Source organism: Lynx canadensis, chromosome D2 (genome assembly GCF_007474595.2).
Source record: "Lynx canadensis isolate LIC74 chromosome D2, mLynCan4.pri.v2, whole genome shotgun sequence".
Lineage (NCBI taxonomy): Eukaryota > Metazoa > Chordata > Mammalia > Carnivora > Felidae > Lynx > Lynx canadensis.
The window spans coordinates 44,515,965-44,533,353 of NC_044313.2; the positions used below are offsets into that span (position 1 = coordinate 44,515,965).

Sequence of the window (17,389 nt, forward strand, 5' to 3'; positions counted from 1 at the left end):
CATGACTTTTGTGATGGGTCTGTGATAAAGATCTCCAATTTTATCTTTTCTATTTTGTAAATAGTTATGATAGGAACAACCCAAGATAATGCTATTCATAAGAATATACTTGTATACAATAATGTCCTACTATCTTTAAAAATAAACTTTTGTCAAGTTTAGGGATTTAAAATTAATCTTGGTTTCTAACATAATCACTATTTTACTAGTATTTCTAGTCTTCAACTACTTTTGTGTAAGTGATTAGATACCTTCCACATTGTTGTTCTTTCCACATTACCCGTTTCACCACTTTATCTGGGTATTTTGTCCCTCAGATGAGAATATTTCAGCAAAAGCAGACTTATCCGCTCTCCTTTGAAGGTACCATCTTCTGGTACAGCTCATTCTTATCTCTTTTTCCCTTCTTTCTTTCCCTCCCTATTTCTAAAATCCATCTTCTTTATTTTCCTTCATTTCTTCCCAAAGTGTCTATTTCTTTTCATGTTTCTTTCCACTTCATAAATGGCTGTATTATACACAGTATCTCTCTCTTCTCTACCATCCTTCTCTGCTTTCTACTACAACCAGATTTCTTCCTCTGATACCAGGAAATGTTCAGAGGACATGCTTACATATCCCGCACAAATCTCTGAAGTAGATTCTGCTTCAGATCCTCAACTAACTCAGACAGTGTCAAGAAGCATATTTAAACTTCCCAAGATATTCACAGAATGGTGAAGAACCAAGGACTCAGACTATAACTTGCAATCTTCCATAAGCTTAGCCAGATCAAAAAAATGTTACCTTGGAGATTTTTAAATATAACATGTTTTGATACCCCCAAATCACTACCTAACAAACTCATTGTTGCCAAAGAAGAATCCCATTGTACCTCCCCATCATCAACATCTTGTTTAAATATGTTGGGTTCCTTCTAAAAAAAGAACACGTAGAATCAAGTGTAACTTTTAGAAGAGAGAAGAAAATCTTTATTATTATAATAAATGGTTTCTAAAATAATTTATTTCAAATGAATCCTAAGTCCAAAAGAAAAAGAAAAATCAGAGAATAAATACAATATTTAATGTTAATAACTAATAATTATTATTTAACTAAGTAAATAAATATATGTAACTACGTATTTAACTAAATACTACTCAGTAAAATTACTTTTCCAGTAATTCCTGGATAAAAATTTGAATTCTATTTTCAAATGGGCTTTAACACCAACTTCAACTATTTCCTTAAAATAAATAAAACTGTGTTGTAGCCAAAATCATGTACTTAACTACTGCCTAAATGTATCTTCCTACCTCATCACCTTTACTTCCATTCAATCTGCAAAACCTCTCTCAATCCTTCAAGGCCTTTGGGGGAAGGAACCTTGAACTAGCAGTCAGTAGCTTAAAGTTAGAGTAGTATCTCAGCCACCATTTAATTATGGAAACTTTAATATGTGATTTAATCTCCCTGATTTTTGTTAACTAGATAACTATAAGACAAAAGTGTTAAGCCAGGTGATTCCTATAATAACAGATGACAAGGAAGCCTAAGTTTGTTAGGAGTGCTATGCTAGAAAACTGACCTTCATTTCACCCAAAATTACAGAATAACTAACTCAGCAATGTCTTGGGACTGTTTTGCACCATTTACTTTTGTCTGATTAATAGCCAGTTTTCAGAACAGTAAGGTCAAAAAAGACAGAGGTTGTATAAAGACTCCCATGAGGATGAGAAAATGGAACTTCTTACACTTATTGAAATCACCAAACTTCTTAGTAACAGTGTCAGAAAGCACAAATATCTGTGAGGAAACTGGAGAAACCTGGAAAGCCCAAATCTCCATCTAGAAGCAAGAGGCATAATCTTATTTTCCAATTTCCTCCATCAGGTAAGGTTCCACACCCTTTGACGTTAAAGAAATATGATATCATCTCTGCCTACTGGCATCTTTTACTTTCTATGATTTCAACTACAACCTTGGCCTTCTTCACCAAGCTCCTTGATTCTTCCAACTGGTCTTTCCCAATCTTTGGAAACTTATAGAACTCACTACACTTTATATCATATCACCAGTTCCTTTAATAAGCACTTGCTAATGGAGGAAGGAATCCTTATTTGTCTGTGTATTTCCTTCCCCAATTCCCTACTTCTGCAAGGGCGTAATAACTGAGATAAGAGAGGCTCACATTTTTGTTGAATAAACTAATTATTAGCATCATACCTTATATACAGCACACACAAAAAATTACTCGTTAGATGAAATGGAAAAAAGCATCTTGTAAGCTTTAAAGCCATAGCTAAACTTTAAAAATTGGACTATTGATCATATTAACCACTATGGTTCCTTGTTCATTTGTTAATAGGATTCCACTGCTAAAGTAAGGCAAAAGAAGTGTCAAAGGTGGCTTTCTAAGGCATTCCCTTAACAAAAAAATATTAGCTGGCACCCTACAACAGGATCATGATGACTAGATGGCCATGTGATGATTCTCTGGCACAGGCATACCCTGAACTGAGTTTTAGAACTCAGATTAAATTATGGTCAGTATATTTTAGACTAAATATATTTTGAAAAACAAGAAGCACGGAACACTTGGTTACTTTCTACTGTTCAGAAGAAACCATTCCCTAACTATGCCTACAAATCTGCATCTTAATAAATTTATACTTCTTAATAACCTCAACATTTAAGTAATTATAATGATAGAATATATTTGAAAAGTTTCAACAACAAAATAAAATGCTACATCATATATTTTCAAAGAGCTATATGCTGCTAAAGAGGGAAGATTGCATTTTTTGGATTTCTATTTCTTTTAGGGCATGAGGAAATACTACTCTCATAAATACATGCAATGAGGAGACTAGACACTCAAATAAAATGGGCTATAGTGTGAAGAATGGAAAAGCAATTAAATGCACATTCATTATATAAGACACACAGAGAAGCTTTAGAAAGCACATAAACACCTAAGAGACAAGAAAACTCAACTTACCTAAAAAAAAAAAAAAATACAGCCATGGCAGATTCAAAATTATTAGATCAGAGTAAAAAAGAATGGAACAAACATGAAAAGAATAAATGACATGAGAAGACGTTAAGGACATGTTACTTACAGGAATTCTTCTCCAGGGTGTTTGAGTATATTTTTCAGCATATGTGCATTTTTCCTCTTTAAATTTTTGGTGGCAGTTACACCGAGTTGCCTGAATAAAACCACAAATTTTTATACTAGTATAATTCTCTACATACATATACATACAAAGTATAGGCTCACTTAAAGGGTAAAAGACCAGTACCACAAAAAAAGGGGCAAACATCCACATCTATTCAGAAGTTTCCCAACTTATTCAGAGACTGGGTTCTACAGTTAGTCAGTAAAGCTAAAATTCTGAATAGTAAAAATTAACCTTGGGAACCTCTTACATTATCCATAAACACATTATCTATGATGTTATGTATATAAACATAGTACTATGTATATAAATGTATAATATATACAGCAATATACAATTCGTAAAGAATACAATTGCAAAATCTAATTTATTTCTCTAAACTACAATGGTACTATTAGTCACCACCACAGTTTCTTAAATTCATTTTTGATACAACTCTACTAGATACTAAATACCACCAGTCCACAAGTAAGGTTATCTATTCATATGTGTAGTGCTTTTTTAAGCCTCCTTAATAATGTGTTAACCTTATTGGACTAAACAATTTGAAGAATCTCTGCCTTTTGTCAAGATCCATCTGACCATTTCAGTTCACAAATGAATTCTCTACATATGATTCTACTCACAGCATACTCATTTAGTCATTTATACAACACAAAGCAATGTACCTATTGTATAAACTTTAGTCTCTCAAATAAATAAATACCGAATTTTTAAAAAGAACGAAAAAATTGATAATAAGAGTTTATCCCTAGTGTGAAGTTGGACTATGCCCATATTATTTCTTAAACAACCCCACTGGAGGTAAACATATTATCTTGTAGGAAAATCTACATAGTAAATTCTTGATTACTGCATCAAGTTAAAATTATGTGCCTACTTTAAAAATATTTTAAATATTTTGTAATTTTTCTTAATTGTAATCAGATCATTCCATTTTTCATATATAAAACAAGATCTAATTGCAAGCAAAAATCTCTATAGTAAAGACATTTTTCCATTCCTAAGAAATGGGATAGTCACAGAAATAAAATTCAATATATAAGCAGGCAACTTAAGAGTCTTGTGGAATGCACTGTAACAGGATGTAACTTTTAATATATATGGGAGGCATGTAAAGAAAAGATAAAGCATTTATTTTAATGCAAGCACATTATGTATAATCTATCCTGATTAGTGCAATTCCAGAAGTAATTTTCTTTTTGTAGTCTATGTGCTATCATATTAACAATAGTATTTGGCAAATGTTTGAATTTTCCAATAATTTTCAGAATTATTTGTGACGCTTCAATAGATCTAAAACAACTACCCAAAGCATTTCCTGTCCATGTGCTCATGTTCTACGTAGTCCCATATTTCAGGAAAGTACATCCTATCTTTTGACCCAATGATAGATTTTGATTAGTTTGAACCAATCAGATTAATCCCATTCCACTATGCTTAGGAGGGACAAAGAACCCAAACGTAGCCAATACAATGTGAGAAAAGTCTGCGTTATTTCTGGGAAAGTGCTCTTGATTTTTAAAATAGGCATGTAAAAAAAAAATAAATAAATAAATAAAAAAACCCACAAAAAAACCCCCAGGCCCTTTTCCTACTTTTGGGAACTAATATGCAAGTATGTGACATATAGAACTAAAGAAGACATCTTGTAACCATCAAAGGTCAGCTAAAAGGATTCCAGAAAAGCCAACTGAGAACTTCACCGTTACCCAAATGACCATTTAAGTAACCATGAAAATTGGTGGGATCTGTATTATTTTGTTACTTGACTTTACAAATGTTCTAATCTTTAAGTTACTTTTAATTTAGGGATTTTTACTTGGAACTTATCACATCATAAGAAATGCACTGATTTACAAGCTGGGTGATCTGGGACAAGTCATTAAATAAGAGTTAATATTTATCATGCATCCATGGTCCAGGTTATAGCATTAGGTAGTTTACATAATATAGTTCTTTAAATTATCATAATCTTATATGGCATTATTTTTATTATCCTCACGTATAGAAGAGGCTTAGGAGAAATTAAGTAACTTCCCCAAGAGAACATTGCCATTAAGTTTCAGAACAAGGATTTGAACCCAGGTCTATCCAGCTTTTCACAGCTGATCATAGTTTTTCAAATATATGATCTAGTCATATATAAGTGTTAGTCTGCTTAAGCTGAGTTCTACTTTCTATGACTCTATAAAGAAAATTCCACACGATTATTCTGAGGGTTCACTGAGAAAATGTATCTAAATTAACTATTACTTAACTAGTGTAGTGAGGGAAAATTAAAGGGCATTCTTAGCATTTTAAATAAGGTTTAAATTGTTGAGCGTCTATACTTTCCAGTTAAATTCTTGAAGCATTGCAATTTGATTTTACAACTGGACATTTCACACAAAATATGAATTCTACGTTTTATGCTGTCACTTTACTTTTCTGAAACTCTAGATACAAACACAGGTTAGGGGTGACTGCATATATTTTTTTTTAAAACATAAGATGCATTGAAGTTTGAACTAGAAAGGGACTTTGAAATCCCCCAGAAAATCCTTCACATTTTTTCCCTTAAATTCCAGTGTTGTTAACATACAATGCTATGTTAGTTTCAGCTGTATAACACAGACCATACACCTATTCCATACATTACTGTGTTCATCAAGTGCACTCCTAATCCTCTACACCTATTTCACCCATTCCCCTACCCACCTCCCCTCTGGTAATCTGTTCTTTCTAGTTAAGAGTTTGCTTTTGGTTTATTTTTTTCTCCATTGTTCATTTATTTTGTTTCTTAAATTCCACATATGAATGAAATCCTTTGGTATTTGTCTTTCTCTAACTGGCTTATTTCACTTAGCATTATATTCTCTATATCCATTAATGTTGTTGCAAATGGCAAGATTTCATTCTTTTTATATGGTTGAAAAATATTCCATTACATACACACACATTCATATATATGAATCACATCTTCTTTATCCATTCTTCTATCAATGGACACTTGGGCTGCTTCCATAGTTTGGCTATTATAAACGATGCATAAATAAACATGGGGTGCATGTATCCCTTCAAAGTAGTGGTTTTGTACTCTTTGAGTAAATACCCAGTAGTGCATTTAATGGATTGTAGGGTGCTTCTATTTTTAACTTTTTGAGGAACCTACATATTGTCTTCCACAGCGGCTGCACCAGTTTGGATTCCCACCAACAGTGCACAAGGGTTCCTTTTTCTACACATCCTTGCCAACACTGGTTATTTCTTGAATTTTTGATTTTAGCTATTCTGACACGTGTGAGGTAATAGAGCAGTGTAGTTGTGATTTGCATTTCCCTGATGATAAATGATAGGGAGCGTTGTATCATGTGTCTGTTGGCCATCTGCAAGTCTTCTTTGAAGAAATGTCTGTTCATGTCTCCTGCCCATTTAATTGGATTATCCTTTTGGTATTGGGCTGTATAAGTTCTTTATATATTTTGGATATTGTTTCTTGAATATGTCATGTGCAAATATCTTCTCCCATTCAGCAGGTTGTCATTTAGTTTTGTTGGTTGTTTCCTTTGCTGTGCAGAAGATTTTTATCTTTATGTAGTCCCAATAGTTTATTTTTGCTTTTGTTTCCCATGCCTCAGGAGACATATCTAGAAAAATGTTGCTAGGACCAAAGTCAGAGACATTACTGACTGTGCTCTTCTAGGATTTTTATAGTTTCAGGTCTCACATCTAGGTCTTTAATCCATCTTGAGTTTATTTTTGTGTGTAGAGTGATAAAGTCATCCAGTTTCCTTCTTCTGCATGTAGCAGTTTAGTTCTCCCAACACCATTTGATGAAGAGACTACCTTTTTCCCATTGTGAATTCCTGCTTCCTTTGTTGATCAACTGACCGTATCATTGTGGGTTTATTTCTGGGCTTCTCATTCTATTCCATTGATTTGTGTGTTTATTTGTGCCAGGGCCATACTGTTTTTGATTACTACAGTTTGCAATACAACCTGAAGTCTAAAATACCTTCAGTTTTGTTTCTAAGATTGCTTTGGCTATTTGGGATCTTTTGTGGTTCCACACAAATTTTAGGATTGCTTGTTCTAGTTCTGTGAAAAATGCTGTTGGTATGTTGTCAGCAATTGCATTAAATCTGTGGATTCCTTTGGGTAGTATAGATATCTTGACATTATTTGTTCTTTCAATCAGTGAGTATGGAATGTCTTTTCATTTCTTTGCGTCGTATTCAATTTCTTTCATCCTTGTTTTATGGTTTTCAGAATATTAAGAATTTCACCTCTTTGGATAAGTTTATTCCTAGCTATTTTATTATTTTTGGTGTAATGGCAAATTGGATTGTTTTATTAATTTCTTATTCTGCTGCTTCATTATTAGTACATAGAAATGCAACAGATTTCTGTACATTGTTTTTATATCCTGCAACTTTACTGAATTCACTTATCAGCTTTAGTACTTTTTTGGTGGAGTTTTTTGGCTTCTCTATAGAGTATCATGTCATCTGCAAATAGTGGAAGTTTTACTTCTTCCTTAACCAATATGGATGTCTTTTATTTCTTTTTGTCTGATTGCTGTTGCTAGGATTTCCAGTACTATGTTGAATAAAAGTGGTGAGAGTAGACATCCTTGTCTTACTCCTGACCTTAGGGGGAAAGTTCTGTTTTTCCCCACTGAGTATGATGTTAGCTGTGGGTTTTTCATATGTGGCCTTTATTATGTTGAGGTATGTTCCCTCTAAACCTGCCTTGTTGGCGGTTTTTATCATGAATGATGTTTTACTTTATTGAATGCTTTTTCTGAACTTATTGAAATGATCATATCATTCTTATCCTTTCTCTTATTGATGTGATGTATCATGTTGATTGATTTGCGAATACTGAACCATCCTTGCATCCCAGCAATAAATCCCACTTGATAATGATGATGGTTTTAATGTACTGTTGGATTTGATTTGCTAATATTTTATTGAGGATCTCTGCATCTATCTTCATCAGAGATATATTGGCCTATAGTTCTTTCTGTGATATCTTTATCTGATTTTGTTTGTTGGGAGTTTTTTGATTACTGATACAATTTTCATTGCTGGTAATCACTTTGTTCAAATTTCCTATCTCTTCCATGCTTCAGTTTTGGGAGGTGATATGTTTTTAGGAATTTACTAATTTCTCTAGGTCGTCCAATTTGTTGGCATATAGTTTTTCAAAATATTCTCTTAAAATTGAGTTTCTGTACTGTTGGTTGTTATTTCTCCTCTTTCACTTGTGACTTTGAGTCCTCTTTTTATTTTTTTTTAAATGAGCCTGGATCAGAGGTTTATCAATTTTGGTGATCTTTTCAAAGAGCCAGCCCCTGGTGTAACTGATCTGTTATATTGTTTTTTAAGTTTCTATATTATTTATATCTGCTCTAATCTTTATTATTTCCTTCCTTCTGCTGGTTTGGGGTTTTGTTTGTTATTTTCCTAGCTCCTTTAGATGTAAGGTTAGGTTATTTATTTGAGATTTTTCTTGTTTTTTGAGGGAGCAATTTTCATTTCCCTCCATGTAATTTTTTATTTCTTCTTTGATTTCTTGGTTGACCAATTCATTGTTTAGTAGTATGTTATTTAACCTCCATGCATTTGTGCTCTTCCCAGATTTTTTTCTTGTGGTTTATTTCTAGTTTCACAGTGTTGTGGTCATAAAAGATGCATGGTATGACTTTGATCTTTTTGAACTTGTTGAGACTTGTTTTGTGGCCTAATATGTGCTATTCTTGAGGATGTGCCATGTACATTTGAAAAGAATGTATATTGGGCTGTTTTAGGATAGACAGAATGTTCTGATTATATCTGTTAAATCCATCTGGTCCAGTGTGTCATTCAAAGCCACCGTTTCTTTGATTTTGTTTAGATGATCTGTCCATTGATGTAAGTAAGGTGTTCAAGCCCCCTACTATTATTGTATTACTATTCATTAGTTCCTTTATATTTGTTATTAACTGTTTTATGTATTTGGGTGCTCCCGTGTTGGATGCATAAATATTTATAATTGTTCTATTTTCTTATTGGATTCTCCCCTTAATGATTATATAGTGTCCTTCTTTGTCTCGTTATAGTCTTTGTTTTAACATCTATTTTGTCTGACATAAGTACACTGCTACCCCAGCTTTCTTTTCACATTCAGTTGCATGATAAATGTTTCTGCATCCCCTCACTTTCAATCTGCAGGTTTCTTTTGGTCTGAAATGAGTCTCTTATAGGCAGGATAGAGACAATTTTTTTTTTTTTTAATCTATTTTAAGAAAGAGAAAGCATGAACAGGGCAGGCACAGAGACAGGAGGAGACAGAGAATTCCAAGCAGGCTCCATGCTGTCAGCATGGAGCCCAATGCAGGGTTCAACCTCATGAACTGTGAGATCATGACCTGAGCCAAAATCTAGAGTCCGAAGATTAACGGACTGAGACTCCCAGGTGCCCCATGGGTCTTGTTTTGTTTTATTTTTTAATCCATTTTGTCACCCTATGTCTTTTGCTTGGAGCATTTAGTCCATTTACATTCAAAGTAAGTACTGACAGATATGTTACTTGCCTTTTTACTTGTTTTGTGGTTGTTTTTGTAGTTTTTCTCTGATCCTTTCTTCTCTTGCTCTCTTTCATGGTTTGTTGGTTTTCTTTAGTGATATAACTTAGATTCCTTTCTCTTTATCTTTTGCTTATCTAGTAACTGGGTTTTGATTTGTGGTTACCATTAGATTTGTATATAACATCTTCTGTATATATTATGTTGATGGTCGCTTAAGTTTGAACACATTCTTTATTCCTCTTCGTTTTAGGTATATGGTGTCATATTTTACATCCTTTTATTTTGTGAATCCATTAACTGATTTTTACAGATACACTTATCTTTACTGCTTTTGTGTGTCCTACTTTTCTTACTCTTAGTCTTTCCTTCCTGCTCAAAGAGTTCCCTTTAATATTTCTTGTAGGGCTTGTTTAGTGGTAAATAACTCTTAGATTTTGCTTGCCTGAAAAACTCTTTATCTCTCTTTCTATTCTGAATGATAGCCTTGCTGGATAAAGTATTCTTGGCTACAGATTGTTCCTTTCAGCAGCCTGAATATATCATGCCACTCCATTCTGGCCTGCAAAGTTTCTACTGAAAAATCTGCTGATAGACTTAGGGAGTTTCCCCTTGTATATAATTATCTTCTTTTCTCTTGCTGCTTTAAAATTTTTCTCTTTATCACTACTTTTTGCCATTCTAATTACTACGTGTCTTGGTGTGGACCTTCCTGGGTTAATTTTGTTGGGGGATCTCTATGCCTTCTGGATCTGGATATCTGTTTCCTTCCCCAGATTTGGAAAGTTTTTAGCTAATATTTTTTCAAATAAATTTTCTGCCCTCTTTACTCCGTTTTCTTCTTCTGGAATCCTTATAATGTAAATGTTATTATGCCTGATGGAGTCTCTGAGCTCCCTAAATCTATTCTCATTTTGTATAAATTTTTTTCTCTCTTGATTAACTTCCATTATTACTCTGTCTTCCAGGTCACTAATTCATCCTTCTGCTTCCTCTAGACTGCTATTTATTCCATCTAGTTGTAATTTTAATTTCATTTATTGTGTTCTTTATTTCTGATTGGTTCTTTTTCATCTCTTTGTTAAGGGTCTCACCGATGTCTTCCACTGTTTTCTCAAATCCAGTGAGTATCTTTATCATCATTACTTTAAATTCTCTATCAGGCATATTACTTATATCCATTTCACTTAGGTCTCTTAGTGTGGTTTTGTCCTATGCTTTCGTTTGGGGCATATTCCTCTGTCTCCTTATTTTGTCTAATTTCCTGTGTCTGTTTCTGTATGTTAGGAAAGTCAGCTTTGTCTCCTACCCTTGAAAAGTAATGCCTTTATGAAGAAGACGTCCTGTAGTGCTCTGTAGTTTCCCCTGTCCCCCAGGTGTTTGGTGGTGGTGGTGGTGGTGTGTGTTGGGGGGGGGGGGGGGTCGTGGAGGGGTTCTTATGCATGTTGTGCATGCCCTGCTGTTGTGTCCTGGTCATTTTTTCTTTTAGTCTGGTTGTCTTCAGAGGTTCCCTCTGCCTGTTGTGGGCAGTGTTTTGTCTCTGGCTGGGGTGCAACACACAATTTTAATACCTTGGACTTCCATAGGGCCTGCTGCCAGTTGGCCCGAGGCACCTGCCATCCCCTTTGTTCCTGTAGAAGTCCCTCAGTGATCCCTGCCCCTCCAGGACATGTTTCAAAATGAGTAAACTATTCTCCCTTACATATGTACCAGGTGTTTCTTCAAACTGCTGCTTCTATGCTATATCTCCATGGGCCGTTTGTGATGTTGTCTCTTTAAGGGCAAGAACTCAGCTTCCTCTCACCCTTCAGGCTCTCCCAGATCCAAGCTTGCTGATTTTTAAAATTCTAGACTTTAAATCTCCGTTGTAAGAGCTCATAAAATTCATCCCCACTTGCTTTCAAAGTCAAATGTTAAATGGGGATTTGTCTTTCCCACAAAGGCTTCCCAGTGTAATAGTCTGTTTCTCTCCCTTCTCTGTACCCAGGGCTCCCTCCCCTCTGCAGATGGCTGCAGTTTCGCTCCCAACCATGTCTCTGCCCTTTCTACCCACTTCAGTGTGGCTTCTTTTCTAACTTTAGTTATGGAGTTTGTTCTGCCTGTCTTTGGGTTGTTTTCTGTGTTTACACTGATTTGAGTGTTATCTAGTTGTATCTGTGGGATGTGCTGAGCTTAGGGTTCTCTTACTCCGCCATCTTCCCAGCCTCCAAAACATTCACATTTTTGATAAGGAAATCACTAGAGAGTGGTGGAAATTGTCAATGTCATTCAGCTAGTTAATACTTAAGACAAAAAAAAAAAAAAAAGTCCTCTAATACCTAGTTTATGATAATGTTTTGCTATTTTAAAAAAGTAGTTAGAGATGTAAGGAGAGAAAAAGTATTTTAAATAGAAAGATAATTTTAATTTTCATAATATGGAAAATGTTTACTGATCTCTACTTACAATGGTTCATATCTTTTTAAATTCTCTTGATTTAATTAAACAAGTGACTTCCTAGAGTTCCATTACTAATCTAAAGATAGACGATGATCTCTTCCAAAATAAATATGATTTCTAGGTTTAATATACCAAATACAGAGAACTTCAAAACACCTATTGCTGAAAAGTCATGCTTTCACTTTTCTTTTTTCTTTCTTTAGGATTCTCTTAGATATATATATTTTTTTAATGTTTATTTGCTTTTGAGAGAGAGAGACAGAATGCTAGTGGGGGAGAGGCAGAGAGAAAAGGAGATGAAGAATCTGAAGCAGGTGCCAGGCTCTGAGCTGCCAGCACAGAGTCCGAAGCAGGGCTTGATCTCATAGATCATGAGATCATGACCTAAGCCAAAGTCGGATGCTTAACCAACTGAGCCACCCAGGCGCCCTTCCCTTAGATATTTCTAAAAACTTTCTAAAAATTATTTGTAAGATGAGATTTTGTTCTGGACAACTGGGCGAGTCTCTTCAACAAGTTAGTATAGCAACAATAAAAAAGAATGGTCCTAAATTAAAAGAGACTTAAAAGATGTAACTAGATGTAATGTACAAATACACAGGATATTTTTAGAACTAGGAAAATCTGAAGATGGATGGATATTAGAAGACATTAAGGATTTACTATTAATTGGTTAAAGATGGTAATATTTCAGCTATGATATGTTCTTATTTTTAAAAGAAACATATTGAGGTTAATAGAACAGTATTAAAACTTTTCAGCATAAAAACCTTTACCATTTCATTACTTAATAATCATATATCAACATAAAGTGACCTCTTTTCACAATTTTTTCAGTCTTAATTTTTCTAATTTATAATTGTAGCCCCAGCTTTTTTGATGAGAATAATTTCATTCTGTCTCACCCAACCATTTTGTTCAGCTTTACTGTACCATTTTATGAGCTAAATTTTCTTTGTACAAAGAAAATTAATGAATTTTGCATTAAATCCCCAATGAAACTATGTGAGATAAAGCTATTTTCATTTACTATTATATTTATTACATTTGATCTAATTTCTGTCACCTCAGTTCTGCTGTTTTTAGATATCCTTGGGTATTTTTCTACTTTCTATGTCTTTTTTTAATTTTATTTTTTGCAAGATCCATTATTTTAACCTAATAGTTATCTGAAAGCATTTCATAAATGTTTTATGATTTATGTAATATATAAAAATATTTTAAAAAATAATTTTAGATACCCATTTGTATAAGATAAAAACTTCAACTTCAGTACTTCTCACTTCTTCAGTGTATTCCTTATTCCCTTCCTCAAACCTGTATTTCACTTAATGTAAACATTTTCAAGGGGTGCTTGGGTGGCTCAGTCAGTTAAGCATCTGACTTCAACTCGTCTCATGATCTCATGGTTCAAGGGTTCGAGTTCCACATCAGGCTCTGTGCTGACAGCTCAGAACCTGGAGCCTGATTCGGATTCTGCGTCTCTCTTCCTCTCTGCCCCTCCCCACTTGCACTCGGTTTCTCTCTCTCAAAAATAAACATTAAAAAAAAAACCAAATTCATTTTCAAGAATTTAATAGCAATTTAAAATTTTACAAACTAAAAACTTCATTTCAAGAAAATAAAAATGTATAAATTCAAAAAATCTAACATTCAAATGATCTAGGAGATAAAATAATCAGCAGTAAGTTTTCTCCCATTACTTATTGGGAGGTTTATCTCATCTAGTCTCCCTAAAAATAGTTTTCATTTCATCACTCACTCATTTTAATCTTTACTTCCTTATTCCTGAGTTATTTTTTAATGTCTCCCCCAGGTATCTGGAATGCATTATTAGGACATTTTACAAAGATAACTGGGTGGCACATTTTTCAAGACATTAAAGGTCTGAAAATTTACCTTGGTATAGAAATAAAAATGTGTTTAAATATAAAATATGGGGTCATAACTTTTTTTTTGAAGTGCACTAGACACAATTTTTGTTCTCTGTAATATATTTTTGCAAAATCTGAAGCTTAATTTCCTAATGCTGTTTTTCTTCTCCCTGAAAATTAGTTGGGTTGGCTAGGTTCTTAGTCTTGAAATACAAACATTAGATCTTATTATTTTTTTAATTTTATATTTGATAGGCCCTCAATTTGTAATATTCATTCATTCATTTTTCAGATTTGTAAGTTTTCTTTGTGCTCTTAAATCAGAATATCTGATCCATCAGTCCTTACTATTTATTCATGAGTTGGATCTCTGTGATCTGAACCCAGTGGCTCAGAGTTCAGTATATATTATATCCTTTACATTCTAAATGAGGTTAATAATTTAAATTGCTGAATTGCTTTGCTATACCAAAATATGCTTTTGAATTCCAACAGATTTTCCTTGGCCTATTGTAATTTTTATGCCATTATGTTGTTATACTGGACTTTTTATGAATTAAATTATAATTAAGTTCAAGACACTGCACATATTTTCATATGAGACTAACATTTGAAATTCTAACAATTATAAAATCACAAAGATCCAAACATGGCTCTGAGGGATCACTCAACATCATCGATGGGGGAAGAAGAATTTTCTTAGAATACTGTTCACTCTAACAGTCTTACCTACAGAAACCTAAGCCTAACATCCAGTTTAATTTCTGTTCTGAGAAAAAAAATATGTCCTATTCTCAACTCACCAGTACTCATTTCTTTAAATACACAAAGGAAGTCATTTACCCTTCATCAATAAAATGAATGTAAACTAGTGATTTCAAAACCCCCAAGAGAAGACCACTGAAAATGTACTCACAAAGACATTCTTTTCACCTTGAATACTTAATATTTAGATTAAAATTTCTTAAATATTTAGAATGAGGTAAATCACATACTTTCAGAATGCATACAATCTAAATGTAATACAATAGTGCAACTTTGCAAGCCAAAAATAAAGTGTTTTATTTAAAAAACTTTTATAAAAAAAACAATACTGCTTAGTTTGAAAACCCTCTACTTTATGTACTACACTATAATACTTACAAGCTGATGTTCTAATAGTTGAATTTTTTCATCTTTTTTCTTTATTTCCTCTTTAAGTTGTTTTATTTCATTTAATAAATCTTCATTCTGAAATATTTTAAAAAATTAACATGAAGTATTTAAAACACCTTGATGAGAAGCATTAAATCAACAGTGAAGACTGAATAATGAATGGTTTATTCATTTAAGGGGAAAACTCTTCTTAAAGATGCCAGGTATTAACCTATGAATAAACAAAAACCCATTTTGGTTCCTCCAAACGTTCATAGTGTAACAGAGTCTAACATGTAAAAAATGAATAACAGCAACAGCAGCTAACATTCATTAAGTACAAGTGCTAAGAGCTAAGTACTTTTAGATATCTAAGCATTTGATCCTGAGTACAACCCTGAGGCTGATACTATTATCCCCTTTTTACAGATAAGGAAACTGGGACATGGGCCATACACTAAATTAAATTACATATAAAACAGTAATTTCAGCTAGATATCAAGGGATGCATGAGAGTTGCCTTTCAGAAAAAATGAAGGGCCCAACAAACAGAAGGAACAACATAATTAAAGGCAGAGAGTCATTTCACAGCTGGTTCAGAAATCAGCAGAAAGACAAATATGCCTAGAAGGATAACAGGGAGATTCTTTTTTCATGAGCCACCTTCCTGAGAACTGCCTGACTCAAAGACAAAATACCCTGTCAATTTAGTCTTTAAGAAATTCCTAACAGTATTAAAAGGAAACCTATCATCAAGTTAAGCAGAAATCCAGCTACATTTCGAAGCGTAAAGTACCATTACCTTTTGTTAGTCCATTGTGTTTACTACTATTCAATTAATCAGAAATATATACTGAGAAAACAGTACAAGCAAGGAAATTAGAATATATACGTGAATGACATATCTTGTAAAGGAGAAAACTATGTAAGCAATTATAATTATAAAATGCTATTACTGAGCAAAGTATGCCATCCCTTGCAGATACATTGGGAACGAACACAAAATAGTGCAGTCTCTTTAACAAGAGATCAGAAATAGACATTTTGCAAAGGCTTTAACATATCATATAAACATCACAAACAATGGGAAAGAAAAGATCTTTGTTAATGATGTTATATACACTGCAATTGGGCAAGACTGTTTATTGTATATAAAAAATGATTTCTAGTTCAATTTAAAGAGTTTATTTTTTTTTTTTAATCATAAGTCAGGGCAAAAGAGGGGCGCCTGGGTGGCTCAGTCGCTTAAGCATCCGACTTCGGCTCAGGTCATGATCTCATGGCTTGTGAGTTCGAGCTCCACGTTGGGCTCTGTACTGACAGCTCAGAGCCTGGAGCCTGCTTCAGATTCCATCTCTGTCTCTCTCTGCCCCTTTCCTGCTCACACACTGTCTGTCTGTCTGTCTGTCTCTCTCTCTCTCTCAGATATAAATATTAAAAAAATTTTCAATAAAATAAATAAAATAAAAAGACAAAGATAGATTGCAGATCATGAAGGATACATTTTTTAAGCTATGTGGCAAATGAAGTTATTAAGAAATAATAAGTATATTTGATTACTTATAATTTAAAGCACCTATACAATTAACACTAACATTAAAAGCTGGTGAAAACCTATGCAAATATGACAGAGGACTTATATTCAAGTATATTAAGAGCCTGTTCAAACATACAGGATAATTTTCTAGGCCCCAAAAGACAAATAAACCAATTCCCACAGATATATATATATATATATATTTCTGGCAAAATGTTCTATCTGACTTCTTGGAGAAATATAAATTCAAGTATTAAAGGTATTGTTTTATAGACATTAAATTGGGGGAAGAAATAATGTGATGAACAAAATTGCAGAAAAAAGTGGTACATCATCAGACATCAAAACTGGCCTTTCTGTAGAAACACAGGGCTATACATAGAAGAGTCATAAAAATGCTTGCACTCTAATTCAGTCATCCCACTCCTAAGAAACTATGCCAAAGAAATAATCATAAGTATGAAAAAAACCTACAAAAAGGTATTATCTAAAAGTTTACAAATTTATAACTGCCCTAAAAGGAGACAACTGAAATACAATGTCGCAATCTAATGGAATACTATATATACTATACTATATGTTATCATTTGGTCACTGCTAGGTTCTGCCAGTGTTAGAGGAAATGGACCTGAAAAAAAATCCAAATACAATGTGATAACATTAATAGCCAACATGTATACAGTATTTAACTTTA

General features: G+C 33.4%; 1 protein-coding gene across 5 annotated transcripts in view; it reads right to left on the bottom strand.

The window, feature by feature from the left end:
* Nucleotides 1-17,389, bottom strand: part of CCSER2 (coiled-coil serine rich protein 2) — a 194,829-nt gene that overhangs the window by 30,919 nt on the left and 146,521 nt on the right. For all 5 annotated transcript variants that reach the window (XM_030334531.2, XM_030334537.1, XM_030334535.2 and 2 more), the window contains 2 exons: nt 15,168-15,254; nt 3,102-3,191 (listed from right to left, as the gene is read on the bottom strand). In XM_030334531.2, coding sequence (XP_030190391.1) covers nt 3,102-3,191; nt 15,168-15,254 — 177 coding nt within the window. The remainder of the gene's footprint in view (nt 1-3,101; nt 3,192-15,167; nt 15,255-17,389) is intronic.